Here is a 22744-nt window from a genome sequence, read left to right as displayed (position 1 = left end):
TATAAATATTTTAACATTTGACATGTATATATTCACTGAAGAAACCAAAAGACTGTTATAATTAGGAAATGCAATTTTTAAAAGTCTTAGAAATTCACAAAAAACAAAGGTGACAGGGACTTTAGTTAGGGTCAGATTTAACACACACAACACTAAAAGGGCTCTTTCTGGATGAAGAGCTACGTCTATGCCATATTTGGTGTAAATCTGTCCAGCAGTTTTGGCTGTAGTCATGTTCAAAATCCCTATGAGAAAATGCATTTGACACGCTGACTTTTTGACCAATGATTTTCTGGGTCCCCACTTGACGGATCACTCTGAAACTTTTCATGTAGAGCTAGACAAAGTGGGTCACTGTTTTGGGAAAAGTTTGTGAAGATTCATCAAACGGCACCCCCAAGTTTTAAGCAAACCCAAAAACTATTTTCTTATGGAAACAAGGTCCTAACTGTAACCACCTACTGACGGTTGCCAGTAGATAGTTATAGTTAGGACCCATTTTCGACAAGGACATGTATTTTTATTTGCTTCTAGCTTTGCCACCGTTTGACAAATCTCCCCCAAATTTTCAAAACTAGTTTGCCAGTTACTTCAGCTGCTGTCTGGAAAGACTCAAGGTGGTTTGTCAAGCAGAGCCAAGAAAAAGGGGGTCCCAAAATGAATTTTCCCCATGCAATTTCCCATATGGATTGAAGACATTACTACAGCCTGAACCGCTGAACAGAACTGAGCCAAATTTGGCAGACAGCTAGATCTTGGTGCAGAAAGTGTGCTTTAGTAATTTGGTGCAAATATGTTCAGTAGTTTTGGAGTTAATAAAGAAGAAAGATTCATGTATACCTAAAGACGCGGATCCACCGAGGAGGACCTGCTGATCCACGAGGCAACAGCAATGTCACGATTGACTGGCCATAACCTGAAAGTAAAGTTGTGGCTGCTATTCTATCCCTTGGGAAACCTTTCCCGGGGAGGAAATAAAGTACAAACAAACAGCAAACAAAAAGGGTTAGGATAGAGGTATCGTAACCCCATGGGACTGATGAAGGGGTCTGTGAGGTACTCCTCATGGAGAAGAAATTGTGAAAAAAATGTTTTTTTTTGCAATCACAAGGATCCATGGATCAACTGCAGTGCCCAGCATGGCCCCCGTGTAAATCAGTGGCAGACCTGAGGATCCAGATCCCAATTAAAAAAACACATTGACCCACTCACAGACCCACTAGAACACTCTCTCATACCCCCGCACAACTACTCATACACCTAGTCAAACATCCATACATCCATACTCCCACTCACACACCCATACAGTTACTCAAAAACCCTCTCACACACCCATACAGTTACTAACATATCCACTCAGAGACCCAGATAACTACTCACACACCCACTCACAGACCAACACTGGCACTTACACATCCACTCACACAGCCATGTATCCACTCATACAGCCACTTGCACAGCCACTCACAGACCCACACAGCCACTCACAAAGCCATACAGCAAAACCATTGACACACCAACTTACTCAACCAAACAGCTACTCAAACACCACTAAGAGACCCACATAGCCATTACACACCCACTCATACACTGACGCTGGGCGGTGAACTATGCTCCACTCGTGGATTTTACGGAGTTTCCTACACTCTACGCGGAGCTCTCGGAGTTCGCTCGCGATTGTCAAAGTCAAGTTGCCGATCACGAGCGAGGAAAATCAACCTCCAGGCGAGATAATTCCTCATTCGCGATGATCAACATCAAGCTGGCGAGCGCAGAAAGTAAACATCCCGGTGAGATTTCTCAACCTGGGGTGGTCAGGTTTCTCATTGCGAGTGGTCGTGTATGCTTCCGACTGCTCGCGATGAGACACTGCTTGTTCGCGTTGAGAAAGCTGCCGCTCGAGTAAAAATCTACTTGAGTGGCAGAAAAGGGGAAAAAGGGACCGCTTGCACTGTGCAAGGTGCCATTCGCGATGATTGCACAGTGCGGACAAGAATCCACACTGTACAATCACCGCGAAAGGCATTTTTCTATGGAACTTTGCCGCTTTTGGAGCTCCGCGTGGTGTAGAGTTTTTTTGCCACTTTACGGAGTTCTGCATAGCGCAACTCTGTGAACTCCGCCCAGGCTTCTCATACACCCACCTCTCACACACTCACATACCCACACAACTAATCACACACCCACTCATACACCCATACAGCCACTCACACACCCACTCAGGCACCCAGAAAATCATTCACACTCACACACCCATACAGTCACTCACACGCCACTCGTGTGAGAAATCTGTTGTGGATCCTTTGATTCAGACTCCTAATTAAAAACCACATATACCCCCTCTCACACACCCACACAACCACTCACACATCCATACACCCACTAACACACCCATATAGTCACTCACACAGACACAGAGAACCACTTACACAGGCACTCACAGACCCACCCAGGCACTCACTCACCTACTTACACACCCACATACACACCAATACAGCCATTTACAGACACACACACCCACTCACTCAGCCAAAACCTCTCCCCCTCACACATTCAAAAAGTCACAGTCCAGCCAGTACTGCCAATCCAAGTCCTCCCTGGACCAGAAACATGCATCCTGGGACCAATTTCGGGGCAACACCCCACATCAGTCAGGCTAGCTTGAATCCAGTGACATAGTGAGCCCGGGACAGGGGCCAAAAAAAATAAGGTTCCCAAAACATGAATTTGTCATGCATTTTCTATAGACTTCTTTAGCCAGAGCTATTACAAAAATTGTTGAACGGAATTACACCAAAGTTGGCAGGATGCTAGATCCTGGTTCACAGATTGTGCTTTTGTGGTGTAAATCTGTCTGGTAGTTTTTAAAACATTAGGGTTCCAAGATGTTTGTACATCTGGATGGTTGGGTCCACAAGAATCTCTTGAGACTCGCTGGAGGGCTAGTTGAAAACATTTGCACTCTGATTGGCACAGCAAACTTTTTTCCGTTGCGCCAAATTCCTCCTTCTGAAGTCAAGACTCTAGCACGAGAGAGTGTTCTCATTGGCTGCCAGCAACATGAGAAAAATATTGCTGACAGCCAACACAGGACTTGGGAACCTAGGACCTGATTACAATGCCAGTCGGACCGCATTCCGTGGCCCTGTCGGATGTGGTCAGACAACTTAAGGTCTTAAGTCAACTTAAGGGATATGCCGATCGCTACCTCAGCTAGAGGCATAGATCCATGGACCTACATAATAATGAGAATTTGTGCGCTGGGTGAACCCTGACATACGAAATCCCGTGAACATAAATAAAGGGCGGCGCGCACAGGCTGGACACCTTTAGTCTGCAACACATAATCTTGGTCACTATTATTTTGAAGGGATTGCTTTCAAAGGTACCTGCGAAGCAGGGCACAAACAAGAGAACTTATACATGTGGAGGGCTGGGCACTCTTTTATCATTGTTACCAGTGTCTTATTTTTACTAATTACAATAAGTCTTACGTTTTTATCTATACTTTTATCAATTTAATAAGTAGCAAAACATTTTGGGCCAGATGTAGGAGCCCAAATACCGGTCGGTAACGGCCGAATTCGGGCGTTACCGACCGGTATTTGGTGATTGAGATGTAGGGGCATCATTTTACCGAATCGGTAAATGTACCGAATCTGTAAAATACTGAATCAGTATTTTTACTGATTCGGTAATTTCCAGATGTAGGTGGGACTCTTCTGAGTCCCAAAGGCCTTTCAGAATCGGTATTTTACCACCCAATCCAATTGGGTGGTAAAATACCGAATCCAGTTGTGCATGCACACCTATGCCATGTGACAGACAGACATGCCCTTAGGGCATGTCTGTGTGCCACATGGCACACATGCCTGTATTTGGGGTGCTAGAGGGTGTCAAAGTGACACCCCCCGCACCCTTGCTGAAATCGGTATTTACCGATTCTGTAAATACCGATTCGGTAATGCCCATTGATTCCTATGGGCTTCAATGCCCATAGGAATCAATGGGCATTACCGAATCGGTATTTACAGAATCGGTAAATACCGAATCTTAACGATTCGGTATTTACCGAGTCTGTATTACCTACATCCCCCCCCCCCTCTATTTTACCACTTCTTAAATACCGAATCGGTATGATTCGGTATTTAAGAAGTGGTAAAATAGAATTACTTACATCTGGCCCATTATCTTTTGTTCCCAGCAAAGGTTTTTTTTAAATCTTGCAATAAAGTTTTTCTTTTCTATTCGAGTAAATTCAGACTGTGTGTATTTTTTATCACAGTTTGGTTAATCACAGCATATTTTTGTTTTAGTTCTCTGGAACGGTTCAAGGAAAGTTTATGTCCCTGAATGTAGAAACACACCTAATGACGAAGCATGTAGTCTGGCATTTGTAATCAATAAAAGGTGGGAGGGAAGATTTTTATTGGGAATCTACATTATGCCCCGTACATTTTTTCCACATCTAATTCTCATCTTGACATTAAAAGTTTCGCACTGCAACTTTTGTTGCAAGTAAATACTCATGCCAAAAGTGTTTTTGTGGACTTTCATTCCTGGAAATCTACTCTCTGCAAAAATGTTTCTTGCTGTGTTTTTTTTAAATATTTGCTGATTTTTTTAATATTGATAGGTTTTAAAAAATAACGTATTAAAGTTGTGGAGGAATAACCTTCGGAGCGTCGCACACTTGGGTCGTTTTTTTCTCCCACATAAACCTTTAGTTATTTAGAAATCTGTGCAAACAAGGTGAGTAAAGTTGTCAAACTCGGATGACTTCGCGTATAGGGTAAGGTATATTTATTGTCAATTTTGCACAACTTCATCGGCGAACTTTAAAACGTTGCCCACCTCTACTTAAATACATACAGAATTAACTGACGATTCCTTTATAAAACCGCCAAAGTGTTTCATTTCCTATAGTATTCCCACTACCCTATTTAATGAAATGCTGCTGACATTACGCATAAGATACTGTGAAAGGTGGTAAAGGGAGGAAAAGGCGACTTGACAATAACGTGTATAAAACGTTTCAGAAACATAAGTAAAGGTAAACTCAACCCAATGTAAAAAAAAAAATCGAAAAGTAAGCGGTATCTTTGGTAAACATCACTTATAACGAAACTTTTACAACGCACTACCATTACAACGCGGTCATTACAACGCAAACTATTACAGTGCATTGCGCTGGGGGACGCTCTAGGATAGGGAATAGGTTAATTTACTATCCAATAACCTTCCCTAGTGTCCACGGGGACTGGAGTTGGAATAGTAAATTAAACTATTCACTATCCAACACCCAAAAGCGCTATGCGTTGTAATGGTATGCGATGTAAAAACCGCGTTGTAAAGGCAGGCGTTGTAATAGCCTGCGTTGTAACGTCATACATCTGTATCTTTTTATGTGATATAATGGCGGATTTAAATACGTGTCTCTTTTGAGAGTAGTCATGCTTGAGCTCACTTTTGTGGAAAGGCAACTTCAGCACCAACGAAGGAGCAACAAGTATCAAATAAGATAAAAGAAGTGCCAAGGAATGAGAGAACAAATGTGTCAACACAGGAATAAGGAAGTATTTGACACATATTACAACAAAAACTAAACACATAGGGGCAGTTTTATATGAAAATGGAGCTGCACGGTGTCGCAAGCAGTTTTGCTGTGCCGATCTGCGACATTTTCAAAACACAGGAATGCATCGTATTAACAAGAATACGGCGCATCCCTGTGCTCACCCTTGCGCAGGTGCTAAAAAAGCTGCCTAGCACCAACGCATGCACCCTTGCACCATGGAGTAAAGGTGCCTGCATTGCAAGGATGATTGTGTTTGTGCAGGAATGCACAAATATAATCATTGATGGTGTTTTGCTCCTTCTATGTGTGCTGTAGAATGCAGCAGCAACACACATAGAAAGAACAAAAAATTAGATAAAAGTATTTCTCCTTGTTGCGCTGCATTAATGTCTCCTCTTGAAAGTTTCTGGCTCTGCCTCAGATTACAGCTCCTTGTAAATCCGGAGCAGAGTCAAAAAGCCATGGGTGAACACCCACAGCAACACCCATTGCACGCCCCTTTACTGCAGAAAAACGTGTTGCAGAGGGCCATATTTACAAGGCTTTGTTCAGCCAGACAAAGTGGCTTAGGAAAGCCTTGTAAATATGGGCTTGCATGGAGCGATATCGGAGAATCAAAAACAGTGATGCTCCAGTGGTGCTAAGTGCCTGTAAATATACCTCAGGGTGATATCATAAAAATGGCTGCGTCATATGCAAAAAGGGCAGACAGTGAAAACCGAGACATAGTCATCAATGACCGGTACTATTGCCATAAACATTAGAACGGATATTCACCGTTTACTGATTTCTTTATTTCTTTATTTAGTTGTTATCTTTAGCATGAACTAAACATGGAAGTGTACCAGAGCCCAATACACACCTTTAAAACATGCCAAATACAAAAAACAAACGAAATACATTTTTGCAAAACATATATCTTCTAACATATCTTTTAAATAAATAAGATGCTATTTTTTCAGCTCACGTTGCAAAGCCGAAGGAGGATAACTAACTAATTTATCCCACAGTAATAAATCATAAATAAATGTTATTCAAAAGACAAGAAGATGGAGAGATTTATTTACAATCTGACTAGAAGACGTATCGATATTTTAAATCCATTTCCAAACGTTTCTAAATCGGATTCATTCATTATGGCTCAACTGCCTGAATCAATCATGTGCCAGTACCAGGGATTCAAGGGTGGGGGAAATACACCAAAATATAATGTTTCAGGACAGCGCTTTAGGAATTCAGCTAAGAAGATACGCTACAAAATTACTATGTGTCGTTGACTCCTAAAAATGCATGTACACCTTCTGCGTTTTAAATTTTCAAATGCAGGATGGGACTGGGACCCAAATAAAAGTGCCCCCATTAGTGAACTAGAAAGCTAAAAAATCAGCCAATGTTTGGAAATTGAGCAGTTTATAACTGGTAAATACACATTTCATATGTGTTTTACAATGCATGGTATACGTTCTGTCTCTAAGTCTCTGAAATGGTAGTCAAAAACCTCCAGTGGGGCAAAGTTGCAGGCAATATCTGCTGCAATCATCTTAAAGGCAAATAGCCTCTGGATTTTGGTTTTGTTGATGAAAGCTTAGAATAGGAGAATTTTGAATTTCTTTAAAATCCTTGAGCCAGGAAATACTTTTTGCACCTTTGACCAGTGAAGATTTCTACCTTCAGAGTTTACTTTTAAATGAGCTCACAATTCCCCCAACGGGGATGCTTGCAGCTGTATTCAATGTAGTCTTTTGGAAATCAGCCACTGTTTCCTTGAGGTTCAGCTGCAGGCAGCTTCAAAGGTTTTGGAAGTTTAAACATTTCATACTTTCTTAAACATCTATTCATGGTCACTTCTGTGCATCCACAAAGACAGGGATAGCATTTAGGGGTCAGGACGCACTCCAGCACAGGCAACCAGCAGGGTCTTGTTCAGGTCACAACGGTGTTCTCATGACCCTTAGGTTAGCTGCCACTCATTTATTTGCCAGAGGGTAGGGGTAACTCTTAACCAATGAGGAAAAAGTTTCCAAGGCCAAATCATTCCACTTTTGCAACACATCCTCTTTGCCTGCTTGCAAACTATGCCACAGTGCATTAAGCTGGGGCAAATCTAATATAGCAGAATCTGTCATGTCTTTTAGAATAGCCCTGTCATGTATACCCCTTTCTCCATACATTGTCCCATCCACGCGACAATAACGATTGTAAACAGGTGACCTTTTGCCTAGTAGCTTGCTCCTGTCTCTTCGACACCAGGCTCTTGGTACTGTGTCATAATCAGTGTAGCTGAAGTACATAAACATGTCCTCAGGCAGGTATAATTATTCTGTGTACGGGTCACCACTTTTTTCATCCTTGGCCAACAGCCAGCTGTACATGATCGCATTTGTTTGGAAAAAATCGTGGAGTGACCACTTTAGTATAAAAGACCCTCGGTCCCCCCTACAAATCAGAGGAGAATTCCTTCCAAGCTGACACGAGGTCCTGCATGCTGTATCTTCGCCGCGCAGTGGTCTGACAGCCCTTGCGGGCTTTCATCCTTGAAGCAGATATGAGGGTCCTTCGTCCTCAACCATCAGGTGAGGGAGCTAGTTCATCCCTAGGGGTTTCTTGGCTACATATATACACACTCTTATACATGCTACATATACAGATCTAGGCTAGGTACGTTAAGGCAAATTACTGGTCTAACGGCTGACATATCCTGTGGGGATGTCCAGAAGAGGTTGGGACACCAAGCTCCCAGTCTAGGTCATCCAAAACACACAGGTCCTGGGGTACTCCTAGGGGGTACACAACAAATCGTTCTGCTCATGAGGGAGTTTGTGTGCCAGTCAAGGGTGTTTTAGGGAAAAGAGCAGTCCCCTACACCTCAACTACACCAAACTGGTTCTGGTACAAGACCAACTCTCACAAGGGTGGAGCCAAACCGGCTACAGAGAGCCCACATCACAAAAGACTTCTCTTGAATGGACAGACCTCACCCATATCCCTTTCAAGGTAATGACATTCTGGAACCCTACCCAGCTGCCCTTCCTGAGCTGATATGTATCACATACCACACACCCAGGTCTTCCTACCCAAAGGCCTAAGCTATTTGTTCTTCTCTGGGAGCAGCTTTAATACTTTGTTATGGGAAAGCACTGGCAGGGCCCTATGTAACATGCCTACAGGTTAATGCTAATTATCTGACTGGAGGGTCAAACATCCAAGGTCCAGCTTTTTAAAAGTCACTTTTCCTAAATATTTATTAAAAACCTCACTACACTGCTGAATTGGATTTTTATACACATCACAATAAGGTTGTAAATGGGCTAGTAGCTTATCCTAAGTCAGGGTAAGCAGAATTATGATGAATAGCAATTGTTGGTGCAGGGTAATATTATATTTTACATTTTAAATCTGGGCATCCTAACTTGTGAGCAACAAGGGCTCCATAGGAGTGGCTTATGCAATGCTTAAAAGTATTTAATATTATTTAAAAGTTGGGTTCTCGGTTGTCAAAAGGGATTTTAGAGGGGTTGCCCTGCAGGTTTAAATGCAGTTGGAGTCAGGGTACAGAAATAGGCCTGAAGCCATTTTTCCTTTGTCAGCATAGTGGACAGCATAACATGAGCACCAGTCCGCAGATGACATTTAACTTTGTTATAGAACTAATTTGTGTACCATATAATATAGACTTACTGTGAAGTTAAATTTACCAATTAGGAGTAAGCCAATTTTACCATGTTTGGTGGTCAGGGCCCATAAACTGGTAACTGAACAGCAGTGCCCAAGTTTACAGCGTTAAAAAACTAGTGGCTTCAGTCCACAAAACATTTTGTTGAGCACGCAAAAAAAACCTTTCTCACAAATAGCAGTCTCAATACGATTATTTGAGAAGATTAAACCCCCTATTCTATATGGGGGCTAAATTTAAATTATTTGCTGACAATATAGGCCCTGATTTAGAGTTTGGCTGACAGCATACTCTGTCCAAAGACACAAGGGGGTACCTTGTACGCTACAGCATCGGCCTGTCTGCCTTATTTAGAGCCTCTCAATCTGTCAGATTACTGTTGATGGAGCCCCCACCGGTCCCACCGATGGAAATCTTCCTTCTATGGCCCGACAGTGAAGGCAGCATTAGAGGAAGGCCATACCATTCACACTTTTTAAGGTAGGCAGTGTATAGTCTTTTTTAAAAAAAATTCCAGTTCGTCACTTCGGGGTGAGGGACAGGAAAACCATAATAATTAACTCCAAACCATGGGAGAAAAATCCAAGGGTGTGGGGTTCATTCGTTTGTTAGTCAATAATAAACTTCTTTTTGGGAGTTTGTTTTTAAAAAACAAAATCTTTTAGTTTTCTATACGTCCATCAAAACCAATGGCAAATTTACACCAAACATTTTGTACATTGAAAGGAACCACCATGGTGGTGGTACCTTTCAACCATGGTAGTGGTTCCTTCTGATATGCAAAGTTGTCTGCTGCGCCGGAGGACAACTCTGAATTTGGGAAATGGAGTAACCTTGGGATATCAGAAGTAATGTCTTCCGCCATCTCGCCAGAGACTATTCCATCCACCGAATTTTAACTCAGCCCAGAAGACTTTTTTTGAAAAGCTGAAAACTTAATACCACAAATGTATGTAATTTAATACTATACAGCTATTGCCAAATGGTACCTAAGAATAATATCTGCATTTTCTCAAAAGTTAATAATGTCCTGTAGCTTAAATTTGTGAAGATTTTCAACAATTTCAATTAATTTCCACTACTGATGAAAGTTCAAATGCAGGATGGCAGAACTGCTCTTATTTTACGTACCAAGGGCCTGATTTAGAGTTTAGCGGATGGGTTACTCAATGAAAAACTTGGCAGATATCCAGTACCCCTTATTTATTACAAGAGCCATTGAATATAATCTGCAGTTAGGAGGATAGGACAGGGCCGGACTGGCTGTAGTGGGCATCGGACGTTTCCCCATGAGTTTGGAAGGCTGGGGGGCGATTTTACAGCAGTGGGGTCCATTTTTGTTACTCAGGGCTGGTTTTGCAGCGGTGCTGTTATATCGGCCCCCAGGATCAAAAGCAGCAGCGGGTGGTCAGTCAAAATTGCCAAGGCTGCTTTAGGTTCCCAGTCCGTCCCTAGAATGGGATAGCTACCATGTTTGTGACTGTGTCCACCAGACTATAAATCAAGCCCAACATTTTTTAACAAATGGTTAGTAGGTGCAGACAAATTGTTAGGAGAAGGTGCCTAAAATTGGTTGTGACATTTTATAATTACAGTGTGTTGTATTTCACATCAACTTTGATCTGGAAAGACAAGCATATTTATGAAACGCATGCACATGCATGCTAATTCCATGTTTCTGAAGTGATTGTTATAGTTATTGCTCAAATCTCATAAAACATGTAAACATAGATGACTTACCTTGATGTGTTTGTGTAAACATGTTTTCATTTGATTTGAAATTAAACGTTTGTTGCAGAAAAGTAAAAAATGCATCCTTAGCTTTCCTTGACATACTGTTGATAAAGAATATATTTGTTAATTTGATGCAATCTGTTAAAAATATGTATCAACAGTGACAAATGGCATTTGATGAGAACATGTTCATGCTTCCAGAATCAAAACAACCAAGGTATATACATTTATTTGGAAAGGCATCTTTTTTGCAGAAAAACCATTTCTCTAAATTTGTTATGCATTTCCCTGAGTTTAAACTATGGGGCAGATTATGATGCGGCCCGTAAAGACTCTGAGGGTCAGAGCCTACAGGGCCGCATCATAATCGGCCTCTCTGTTTACTCTCTGACCGCCGCATTATAATGCTGGCGGTCAAAAACTAAAGCGGGCGGCCATTCTGGCTGGCTTCCGACGGTGACAAAGAACCCATTGGCCAGTCGGAACCAGCTCGTAATACCACAGGGTGGGCCTTTCCACCCATGGGATTATGATGCAAGGTTTCCAACATGGAAACCATGCCTGAAAGCGTGTTTGGGGTCCCACAGCAGGGCCCCCTTGGGTGCACTGCCTCTGGTTGGGGGCCAAGGTGGGCATCTATGGTGCCTCCCTGTTGATCCCTGCACCCGTGGCAGGCACCTATGGGAGCATGCATTATTGGCCAGTTTATGGCCGTAATGCATGCTCCCATAGGGAACTAAAGGAATGTGACCGAACAGTGTTCGGTTGCATCCTAATGAGGTGGTCGAGACCGCTGACCAGAGGTTGATCGGTCCAAGGACGTCGAATTTGGCCCCTAAGTGCTTCGTTATAATAAGAATGTCAAAATGCATACTCATTAGGGAAGACATATTGCTTTTCACGATATTATGACTGATTTGGTCTTAATCTACTGACTATTAAATGGCATGGTGACTGTTTCAGCAATATCCAAGTGGTACCGCACAAGTATATGTTGACTGATAATGTAGCTACAAAGCTCCATACCAACCTGGGAGGGGGCTCATTCCCTGGATAATAATACAGGTTGTTATACACCAGACCTTTAAAACTATAGGTGTAATCCAAAATTGTTTTTGAGATGTGATTTTTCATGTTAGTATACAGGTGGCAGGATGCAAGAACTGCTCTATTATTTTAGGTACTTGAGACCAAATGAGTAGATGACTGAGAGCCATAAAGAAGAACATGAAAAAATTAGTGTTTTTAGACACAATTTAGAAAATGTTTATGTCGGATTTCCTGAATTTTAAGAACTGAGATGCAGTTCAAATGATTTGAATCATGTCAAAAATGTAGACCCCTATCCACGAATCCGATGCACTTTCAATATTAAAAAGATAATTTTAACAAGTACATTCTAAATCAGTCTCCACTAATATAGTCTACAATTCTCCAGAATTCCAATTTCAAATAGCACCTCAAAAAATGTTGATCTTGGAATCTGGTGCACTGCCAGTAGTAGAACTATATTAATAATGAATAAGATACCAATCAGTGAAAGAATAATATTCACTATTATATTATTATACCTTCATTCGACTTTCAATTTCAAACCTGGTATCTCCCTATTTATTTTACCTTGTTATTCTTTGTGCCATTGAGGGAATTTCCTTTGGCATAAACCTGTGACCACTGCTGGTGTGTTCAGGGGAGGTTAATGTTATTTAAAAGTGGTGAGGCGTAGCAAGCGTGCCTGGGCGACCTACGGGCTGTGTTCTGAAGGGTTCTCCACCCGTGAAAGTGTTGAAAAAGGAGTGGGTAAATGGTGCTTTTTCAAGCAAATTTGAAAGCAAGGATGTTTACAAGATCGAAATGTTATGTTTCTGAAACTTGGCCCTGCTGGCATGCAACTTCAGGATTTTGGAGGCCCTGGGTCAAACATATTTAGGTGGCCCCTGTTAGGAACCGCTTTGAATATATAATTCAGTTTCAGCTGTTTCATTCCCTTTTTGACCAGATGCACAGGAACATTCGTCCAAATTCTAAATGTGTTTACATCTAAAATTCATGGATGGTGGCGTGTGTTTTCAAAATTGCAACACAGCAGCAGCTCACTAGTATTAATGCAAATAATATCTGTGACGCCCTCCCAAATCTCATATGTGAGGTCCTGCTTTGATCTAAAAGTAATGTTATAAAGTGTCTTAAATAGCAGGACTGTGTAATAGAGCACATGCATTACCCACAATAAAAATAAATGACATGAAAATGCTAATAAAAAAATCTGTTTAAGAATGATTAAAGGTCATCAGGGCAAGACTCTGCAGAACAGAGCTGACTGTATCTGGGGGGCCCTGATAGGCTGGGGCTCAGGGCCAGAGCTCACTTTGCCTATGCCTTAAAACATCTATGCGCACCACTGGCAAGCATACAGGCTGCATGCCAATGCCCTCAGTTTCAGTAACATTTCTCTCTTGAAGTTCGAAATGTTTCTGAAACATGACATTCCTTGTAAATAGTAATGTTTTTGAAGCCAGGCCCTGCTGGCATGCACCACTGAGAAGCATACACGCTGCTGCAATGCGCCTTGGAGGTGCGTGCCAGCAAGGCCTAGCTTCAGAAATATTTCTATCTACAAGAAATGTTATGTTTCCGAAGCTAGGCCCTGCTGACACGCACCTCCTAGAAGCATTGCAGCAGCATGTGTGCTTCTCTGAGGTGCGTGCCAGCGGGACCTAGCTTTAGAAACATAACAATTTCTTTTAGATAGAAATGTTTCTGAAGCTGAAAACTGCTGGCACGCACCTCTGAGAAGCATACACACGCTGCTGCAATGCTTATTGAAGGTGCGTGACAGCAGGGCCTAGCTTCAGGAAACATTTCTGCCTGCACTCTGCACTAGTTTTTGAAAGGCACTGGGTATGGGGAGATTAAGGGGCATATTAGCAAGAACCTCGTTAAAATTATCGCCGTTTTAGGGTTAGGAAACTGCTGCTAAAATGGGGATAATGGGCTTGCTGGTATGCGTTATAGAATTCCAATAGAAGCCCAGGTTGGATGTGCAGTACATCTAACCTAGGCTTCTATTGGTATTCTATAATGCATATTAGCAAGCCCATTATCGCCGTTTTTAAAACTGCGATCATTTTGACAAGGTTCTTGCTAATATGCCCCTAAGTGATTTGCCCAGATTACAGGATCTGTTGAGCCGACGAAGCAGAGACTTGAACCTGGTTCCCCCAAGAGAACCAGGTTTGAGTATCAGCTTCGTCAGGTCAACAACACCCCCTCCGAAGTCGGCTGCTTTGCTTGCCATTACGGCAGTAACGGGCATCCGCTATTACAGGGACCGCTGGACGGTCACACTCACGGTTCATGATTTTCACTACCACTAGTAGTGATTGCGAAATAATCCCGAACCATGAGTGACAGACTGTGAGATTCAAATCAAATCTAGGGACGGTCAGTGACTGTCCTTAGATCTGATTTGAATCTAACAATCTGGCCGGCTGACTCCACCTCACCTCAGTAATCCTATCTGCGCTCAGCCTCAGCAAAGTCCAGGCAGGCTCTCATGAGAGAGTAGGACATCCAACAGTGACGCATCCTGTCCAACATTTGCCAACTTAATTGAAGTTGTGCATGAGGCCTCGCATGATCAGTCTCAAGGGGCAAATGAGGTCAGGGAGCTCTCCTCTCTCCACTCCCTTGTGTGTGTGTAATGGCATTCACGCACAAAGAGGGGAGGAGAGGGGAGAGACGAGAGAGAGGCTGAGCTAGGGCAGCAATGACAAATCATTGCATGGCTTTACCATAAAGTCATGCAGTGAATGGTTAATTATGCTCCCCACGCTCATAATCATGCCCAGTCCCAGGCTCTTCATTCTCTACCAAGAGATTCTAAGACAGCCAATCCAGGAGCTGCAACGGCAGCGCCTGGATTGGCCTGGGCAGCAAAACTCACTGCTCATTAAGAGACCGTGGGGATGCAGCTTCGATCTCCCTGGCTTCTTAATTATATAGGCGTCACTGCTGAGGATTGCGGATGTTGGGCTGGCCAGGGAAAGGCACCTAACCAGACCAACCTGCACATAAAGCAGTTGGTGTTTACACTGACTGCTGTGCTGTTCAGCTCATAATCCCACCCCATAAACATGCCTGGTGATCTCGTGATGATGGAAGATACTGGCCCGCGGCTGAGACAGCTGACTGACGTGGGCTGAGATTATAACACAGGAACACATTTTTATTCAAAGCTGCCAGCCTGGGGCAACATAATCAGTGGGGCGATGCCCAAACGCTCTCGTGAAGGAACTGCGTCTGGGTGTGCTAATGGAATTTCATATGATATGCAGGCAAGGGAAACTCTTAGCAGAACATATCTACAAAGTTGCACCAATGAACATATTGATAAATCTTTCCTCTGAAAGCTAACCTATCCTTCTCCATAAGAGTTGAAAACTGTATTAGCCCATTTGATCCCATCAGATGGACATCATCTCTAATTCCTTTGACATCCTATTTTGGAGAAACATCACAATAGGCCAGATTTATCAGAGGATTGCATTGCTCTTGCATCATACAGGGCGTTGCAAGGGCAACACAATCCCTATGTCTGATTTACCCAGCAACAGAAGTCCACCTTCTGTGGCTCTGCTATGCTTGGTATATCTGGAGTACTGCAAGTCGCTGCCTTGCGTTACTCTGACCTGGGACGAAATTCCATTGGTGGAGCGTGAGTGTTTCCCTACATCCATGGATTTTGGCACATTTCCAGATTTAGCAAGACTGGTAAACCTGGGAATGCGTCAAAATGCTACGGCTTACCAGGGGAGGTGTAACAAGGAAAACTTTCTTTATTTCTCCTTGTTGTTTCCCCTTACTAAGTGTTAGTCATTCTGCAGCACACTTAGAAAGAGGAAAATCTCTCTGAGGATTGTTTCTGTGCACGAAAGTGTGCCTTTCTGCACAAAAACAATCCTGCTTGCAACGCAGACACCCTTGCTCCCGTTGCACCTGATGCTAGGCAGCACATTTTGTGCCAGAGCAGGCGGAGAGTAGGAATGAGCCATGTAATGGTAAATATGGCACATTTCTGTCCTCTCTCTTTCACACGGCTCAGCAAGCTGGCTTGCTGTGCTGCATCACGCAATTGCAGTTGCAAAACATTCTTACATAGCTTAAGGAAGCGCTATTAGAAAGGGATGCCCTTGGAACGCCCCTTCCTAATAGCGAGTCGCTATTCCTATTTTGCAAGTCGCAAATTGATTTGCCACTCGCAAATTAGGATTAGTCCATGGGCCACTGGTTTTTTGCGGGCGCAAACAGGTCTAAAACCCATTTGCACCCGCAAAAAACCTTTTTTTACATCTGGCCCATGATTTCATGCAGTCATCGTGATGGCATTAGATAATGTTAGTGGTGGTCTTATTTATGCTGTAATTTGAATTATGACACATTGATGTGTCATGGCTCACACAAATATTTCCCACAACCATCTTTAATATAAGAGCAATATCATTACTGTGTAGCCATATTTTGGAAGCCAAAGTATTACTCAGTCCAGGAACTATTTCTGCTTCATTTCTGATGCTCCTTAGTATAAGCTCCAAAAAGATAGCTAAAAGTTGGTATGGTAGAGGACATACCTACGCAGTGTGTCTGTCCATTTCAGATGAGTCAATATATTCTGCTTTGAAAATCAAGGCAGAAGAAGCATTATGATATGAGGACTTGACCCTTCTGTAAAAATTGAATTGTAAGTCTAACTTCTTTAGCACACCTATTTTAATTGTACCAGGTTGAAAGCCTTCTTGGCTTCCAACAACTAAACTACCAGCAGGGTAAGGGTTCCACACTACATCTAAAGGCCACAAAAAGGACTGGAGTAAATCTGGTTTGATTTGGCTGCATGAATCTCTGGATTAGACAAGCCAAACGGATAGACATAACTTTCATAGTTTATAACTGGTCGGGAGTTAGCGGTCCAGCTCGGGGAGGGGCTTGGGCGATAAATAATGATACACCATAGAGCGCGCAGCGGTCGCGCGCAGCGGGCGCGCCGTCTGCGCGCCGAAGGAGCGCCAAAGGAGGGCCCGTCTGTGCCCGTCCGTGCCCCGGACGGGCCTAGGGCCTGTTACTCTGCCCGGCTACCTTCAGAGACGGCCAGCTCTGGGAAACGCAAGTATTCTCGTAATGATCTAATGAAACTTGCCTCTCTCAGTAGAGGACTGCCATGTTTACGTGCAGACCCAGACTGCGCTTGGGTGAAGTGTCCTAGCTGTGGCTTTCTCCCCCAACCTGTCCTACCCCCACGTACAGTCCGTAGGGCTGATGCCACAATCATTCGGGCGGGTCTGATCAATGCCAGATCTTTGGTGAGACACACCGCAGATGTCTTCGAACTTCTGGTGGATGGCCAGGTGGATGTGCTGTTCGTCACGGAGACGTGGATGACCAGCACATCCGCTCCGAGTGTGGAACTGGCGGTCCCTAGGGGCTTCAAGATTGCTAGGGTAGATAGACCACTGGGGAGAGGGGGCGGATTGGCTGTTATTTTCAGAGATGGGTGGCGCTTCGCCTCTGAGCCACCAATGGTGGATGTTGGCAGCGAGGTCCTTCACTTCTCGTTAACACTTTCCCCCCATTTCACCTTAGGGGGTATCCTGATTTACAGACCTCCGGGCCAGGCTAATCACTTTCTCGACTCCCTAGAAGAAAACATAGTGCCACGGGCCCTAAGTTTTCCTAAGCTTCTTTTGGTTGGCGATCTAAATATTCATGCTGATTCCCCCGACTCACCGGAAGGCCGCAGGCTCGGTGAAATTCTTAATCTGGCCCGGCTTAAGCAATGGGTCACTGCCCCGACTCATGTGGGAGGCCATCTGCTTGACCTGGTCTGTTCTAATTTCCCAATTCAGTCTGTGACCGTGGAAAAAACAACCTGGTCGGACCACGATTTGGTCCGGTTCGCGTGGGTAATGGCAGAACCAGGTTTTACTCCCCCCCTATGTCATACTCAAAAGATCAATGTGCCCGCGTTCCGACAGGCCCTGTCTAGAGCCCGCCCCAAACCTATGGTACTTCTGGACGAGGCAGTCGGCGAGTTTAACGAATGGGTACGGCAGGCGGCTTTGGCTTCCACAAAACACACCACTGTGTCTAGGACACGACGCTCTCCATCTCAACCTTGGTTCTCTCCTGAGCTGAGGCTGAGGAAACTTGGCTGTAAAAAATTAGAGCGGGTGTGGAGGCTCAGCTATAGCTCTGAAGCTAAATCGGCCCTACGTTCTGCACGAAAGGAATACTATTCAGCCATTAAGGTAGCAAAAGGGAACTACTACGCAGGGCGTATTGCGAAGGCAGATAACAATAGCAGAGAGATTTTTGCTATTGTTAAAAGCTTTGTCACGCCGGTTGCTGACGCAGCTACTCTCCCATCCTCTGCGCAGTGGTGTGAGGATTTATCTATCTTTTTCAGCAGCAAGATAATGAGGATTCAGCAGGACCTATTAGCGGCTTTGCCCGCTGATGACTCCGCGGCTGATGCGTGTTCCACACTTAGTTCCGGTTCCAGACAACAGTTGTTGAACTTTGTGCGAGCTGAGGAGAGTGCTATCCTGCCTCTTCTTCAATCATTGAAATCTGGTTCTCCCGCCGACCCGTGCCCGGCCCGTGTGCTTTCAGAAGTGGCAGATACAGTCTTCACCGAGATCACGCAGATTGTAAATCTCTCCCTGGCCTTGTGCAAGGTGCCCGTAGGCTGGAAACGAGCAAAACTTTTGCCGCTTTTGAAAAAACCGGGATTGGACGCTATGGCCCTTGGGAATTACCGTCCTATATCCCTCTTGCCAGCACTTTCAAAAATCTGCGAGAAGGTGGCCTTTCAACAATTGGAGCACTTTGTTGAAACATCTAGCGCCCTCCACACTGCCCAATCGGGCTTTAGGGCTGCTTATAGCACTGAGACAGCACTGGTGGAGATGACCGAGGCAATCCGGGACTGTTTAGACGGAGGCGGCAGAGCGGTCCTCATTTTATTGGACCTCTCTGCCGCGTTCGATACTGTTACCCACGATCTTCTCCTTGCCAGGCTGTCTGCTATTGGTATTGGGGGAGTTGTGCTAGCTTGGCTGTCTTCGTTTCTTTCTGACAGGTCCCAGCAGGTCTGGATCCCCCCACATGCATCCGAACCTAAGCCACTTTCTACGGGGGTTCCCCAGGGCTCTACTCTTAGTCCCCTACTGTTTAATGTTTACATTACTCCCTTGATTTATCTAGCGGAACAGTGTGGGGCTAAGATTATAGGGTATGCTGATGACACCCAGCTGCTGTTTAAGTGGCCTGACAGCAATCTGGATGTGTCGGCAGTGCATCTATGTTTGTCCTCTGTATTTCGCTGGCTCACACGGGCCCAGCTGAAGTGCAATGAGGACAAATCTGAGGTGCTTTTTTACGGTTCCTTTCCCTCTTCGTTTAAAAACACACTGTGGCCCCCCCAACATTCCCAGCCCAGGAGAGATGGGGAGACCAGCAAAAAACCTTGGCATCTGGTTTTCAGAGGATCTTAGATTCGAGGATCACATAAAAAAACTGACCGGCACCTGCTTTGCCACACTGAGAACGCTCCGCAAATTTTTTCCACTGCTCCCTAGGGTGGCAAAGGAGACAGTTGCTCGGGCTCTCATACTGGCAAGGCTGGACTACGCGAATGCACTGTTTAGTGGCATTCCGGCCTACCTGGTGAAACGCCTGCAAATCATCCAGAATGCGACTGCCCGCTTGATATTCAGTATCCCGAGATGGAAGAGTGTACGCACTGAAATGCGCACTCTCCATTGGCTCCCTGTTGCGCAGCGCATTCTGTTTAAATCCCTGGTGCTGGCTTTTAGAGCTATTCACGATCAAGGCCCCCACTACTTACGAAAAAGGTTCATCTGCTATACCCCTTCCCGCATCCTCAGATCATCCGCTCTGTTTAAACTGACTCTCCCCCGTTTTAAACGAGCAAGGCTCGGCGGACAATCAATCTCGGTGACTGTAGCCCGAGCCTGGAATGCCCTTCCTTTCCACCTGCGCTCCACGCAAACTGTGGCCTTATTTAAGAAAAATTTAAAAACACACCTATTCTTGAGTACAATTTAGAGCGTTCTTTTGCTGTTTTTCTGCTCTTTGTCTTTCCCACACCGCGCCAGGATACTCACAAGTAATGGAGCGCGTTATAAAATGGTTTATACATACATACATACATACATAAACTATTTTTAATAATGCAATTGGTCTCTAGAGTTCTAGATTATTGGCCTTCTTTAAAATGGTTACCACATTTCCAGTTGACAAGCATCAAGTACTGCCTCACGTTTCAAAATTGCACTAATCTGATCAGGTCATTCTCAAGGCAACGTCTGACCTTCATAACTTATATGCTTCATTGTTTCGAGGTCATTAATGCATTTTGAACCTCATATCTAGTAATAGGGTCCAATCGGATTAGCTTTTCTTTGGCTAAGATTCTCTCAGGGTTAGTATATGCCAGAAAGCTTGCTGTCTTACTTGTTGCCTTTAAAGGCAAGAGAGATCAAAAGTATTTTGCTTATGGCCTCTGTTAGAATATAAAAAAATAAACCTTTGCGACTAATGCTATTGCCCTCAAATCAGGATATATTGTTTAAGCTTATTTGATTTTTCCTCTGTTGGAAAGTTGTTATTGGGAGGGGTAAGTATGTACACACTGCTAGTAATAAGGCCATCAGTAAAGGTCTCAGATAATTAGTCCCTTGCTCAACTTATGGTAGCTGACAATGAGCAGTCAGGCCTAACTCAGGAGACTGGAGAGCAAAGCATTTAAAAACAACAATGCATCAGACAAGTAAGACACAACACATAATAAAAATATCACACCAATTTATAAAAATACAGAATATTTTTATTAACAAATATATACCAAAATGACAAAATTCCAAGGTAGGGAACTGGAGGTATGAATTTTGAAAGAATAACCACTTTACGGTGCTTAGAAACATATAGCGTCACTCTGGGACATCTGGTCACACTCGACCAGGACAAATCAAAGTTTGAGGCTGAGCACCTTGGAGCCCTGGTCTGATACACTAGGAGGGAGGCCCCGGTCAGAATTTTACCTTCCCACTTAGAACCTTTTCTGGAGTTTTTTCGTCTGACTTCATGGCTGCCCCACCAAAGCAGACCGGATTCGGTGAGGGTTCGCCAGCTTGACTTTCTGCTAGACCTCAGACAAATCCTGGAAGATCCTGATATCTGGGCCACGTCGCGGTTTAACGAAGTAGGGTTAACTCCCACCGTCGGGTCTGTCACCTCATTGAGCTTTTTTCACAAAAGTTCTCCAAACTTCAGGAGCTTGTATGTTCCAAGTGTCCAAAACACCACCCCAAAGGTCTGGAATCTCCTAGATGGTCTCTGGGATCTCTGACCTACAATTCTCACAATGCACCTGGCCAAATCCTTAAAAATCCACTTGATGCATTTCAGGATGGAGGTTCTTATTGGAGATGATGTAGGTGGGCTCTGTTAACCTGTAACTTGAAGGGAGCCAGGTCCTTAATCCTTTTTGAGGCAAGGCACTGTCCCCAGGGCTGTAGGATCAGATTGTGCAGCAGGCTCCGTCAGTCAGAATGCAAGCCTTTGGATGCAAATCCAGATTCCAGCATGGCAGTCCTTCTTATTCTTGCAGTTTCAGGCAGCATATCTGAGAAACTATGCAGCTGTGACATAATTATTTAGTGTTCTGGGTGACAAGCAGGAGGGGCACCTCTTTGTTCAATGAGATGCTGGGTGCCACCCGAAAGCATTTCAACAAAGTGTGGCATCTTATTGTCCCAAAAAGAACTGCACTTCCAAAATCCAACATGTATGGTTTCTCTCCAGAGGAGTAAGTGCTGGCTAAACTAACCGACAGTGTGGCTCTTCTCCATTAGCTCTCTTCCCCCTGACCTCTGAAAATTCCTGTCCTAAGCCTGCCATCTGGATGGAGCACAGGATGTGTGTGGGGGGTGGGGGGGTGGCCAGCATTACTTACTGATCTGCTCTTTCTTTGAACTCAGTTTGATTTACCTAGCCCCCTCTTTATGACCTAGCCTCCACAGCGTCAGAGCTCCCTCCATCAGATAAACTCTGCTCTGGCCAAGCAACTTATCACCTAATCAAGGCAGCCTGGCTAAGCCTGTAAAGGCTGACCAATCAGCAGAGACCACTAGAAGGCTGGTTTTGGCTTACAGAAGCACTTCTGTATTAGTTATGACAAATTCAACAGTGGCAAGTTGTTGAATTTATCAATACCAATCTTTTAAGTCTTTAAATGATATTTACTCCTTTCCTAGCAACAGTTATACCAAAATAAAACATTGCAATGTTAGGCTATGAAGCTGAAGTACATTCAATAGGGAAAAAAATAAATGGGCAGGTTAACTCTGACCAGGGCATACAAAACATATTTTATAACACGCCTGTTTATAGTGACATGGCCTCCCACCACTGGGACACCTAGGGGAGACCTTGGGGGTGCCTAATATACAATATTAAGGTAGATTAGCACTTTTAAAGTGCTCATACCATCAAAGTCAAATCTGCATAAAATGTACTTTAAAAATAAATAAATTATAAATCTTTTTATTAAACAGAGATAAAACCGTATTTCTTCTTACAGAAGGATAGATAGTATTTCAGACATATATAGACATCATATCAGTATTGAATCAGAACGATAGATCACGGAAGTAGAAACTCAAGGTGTGATAGGTCCT

General features: G+C 43.9%; 1 protein-coding gene across 1 annotated transcript in view; it reads right to left on the bottom strand.

Moving 5' to 3' along the window:
* ABCA13 (ATP binding cassette subfamily A member 13) overlaps positions 1-22744 on the bottom strand; it is a 2470580-nt gene that overhangs the window by 2218501 nt on the left and 229335 nt on the right. Inside the window, exon 9 of the mRNA XM_078686273.1 lies at positions 10992-11086. Within this exon, the coding sequence (XP_078542399.1) occupies positions 10992-11086 (95 nt within the window). The remainder of the gene's footprint in view (positions 1-10991; positions 11087-22744) is intronic.

The sequence above is a fragment of the Lissotriton helveticus genome, chromosome 4_1 (assembly GCF_964261635.1).
Source record: "Lissotriton helveticus chromosome 4_1, aLisHel1.1, whole genome shotgun sequence".
Lineage (NCBI taxonomy): Eukaryota > Metazoa > Chordata > Amphibia > Caudata > Salamandridae > Lissotriton > Lissotriton helveticus.
This window is presented reverse-complemented; position numbering and strand designations above follow the sequence as displayed.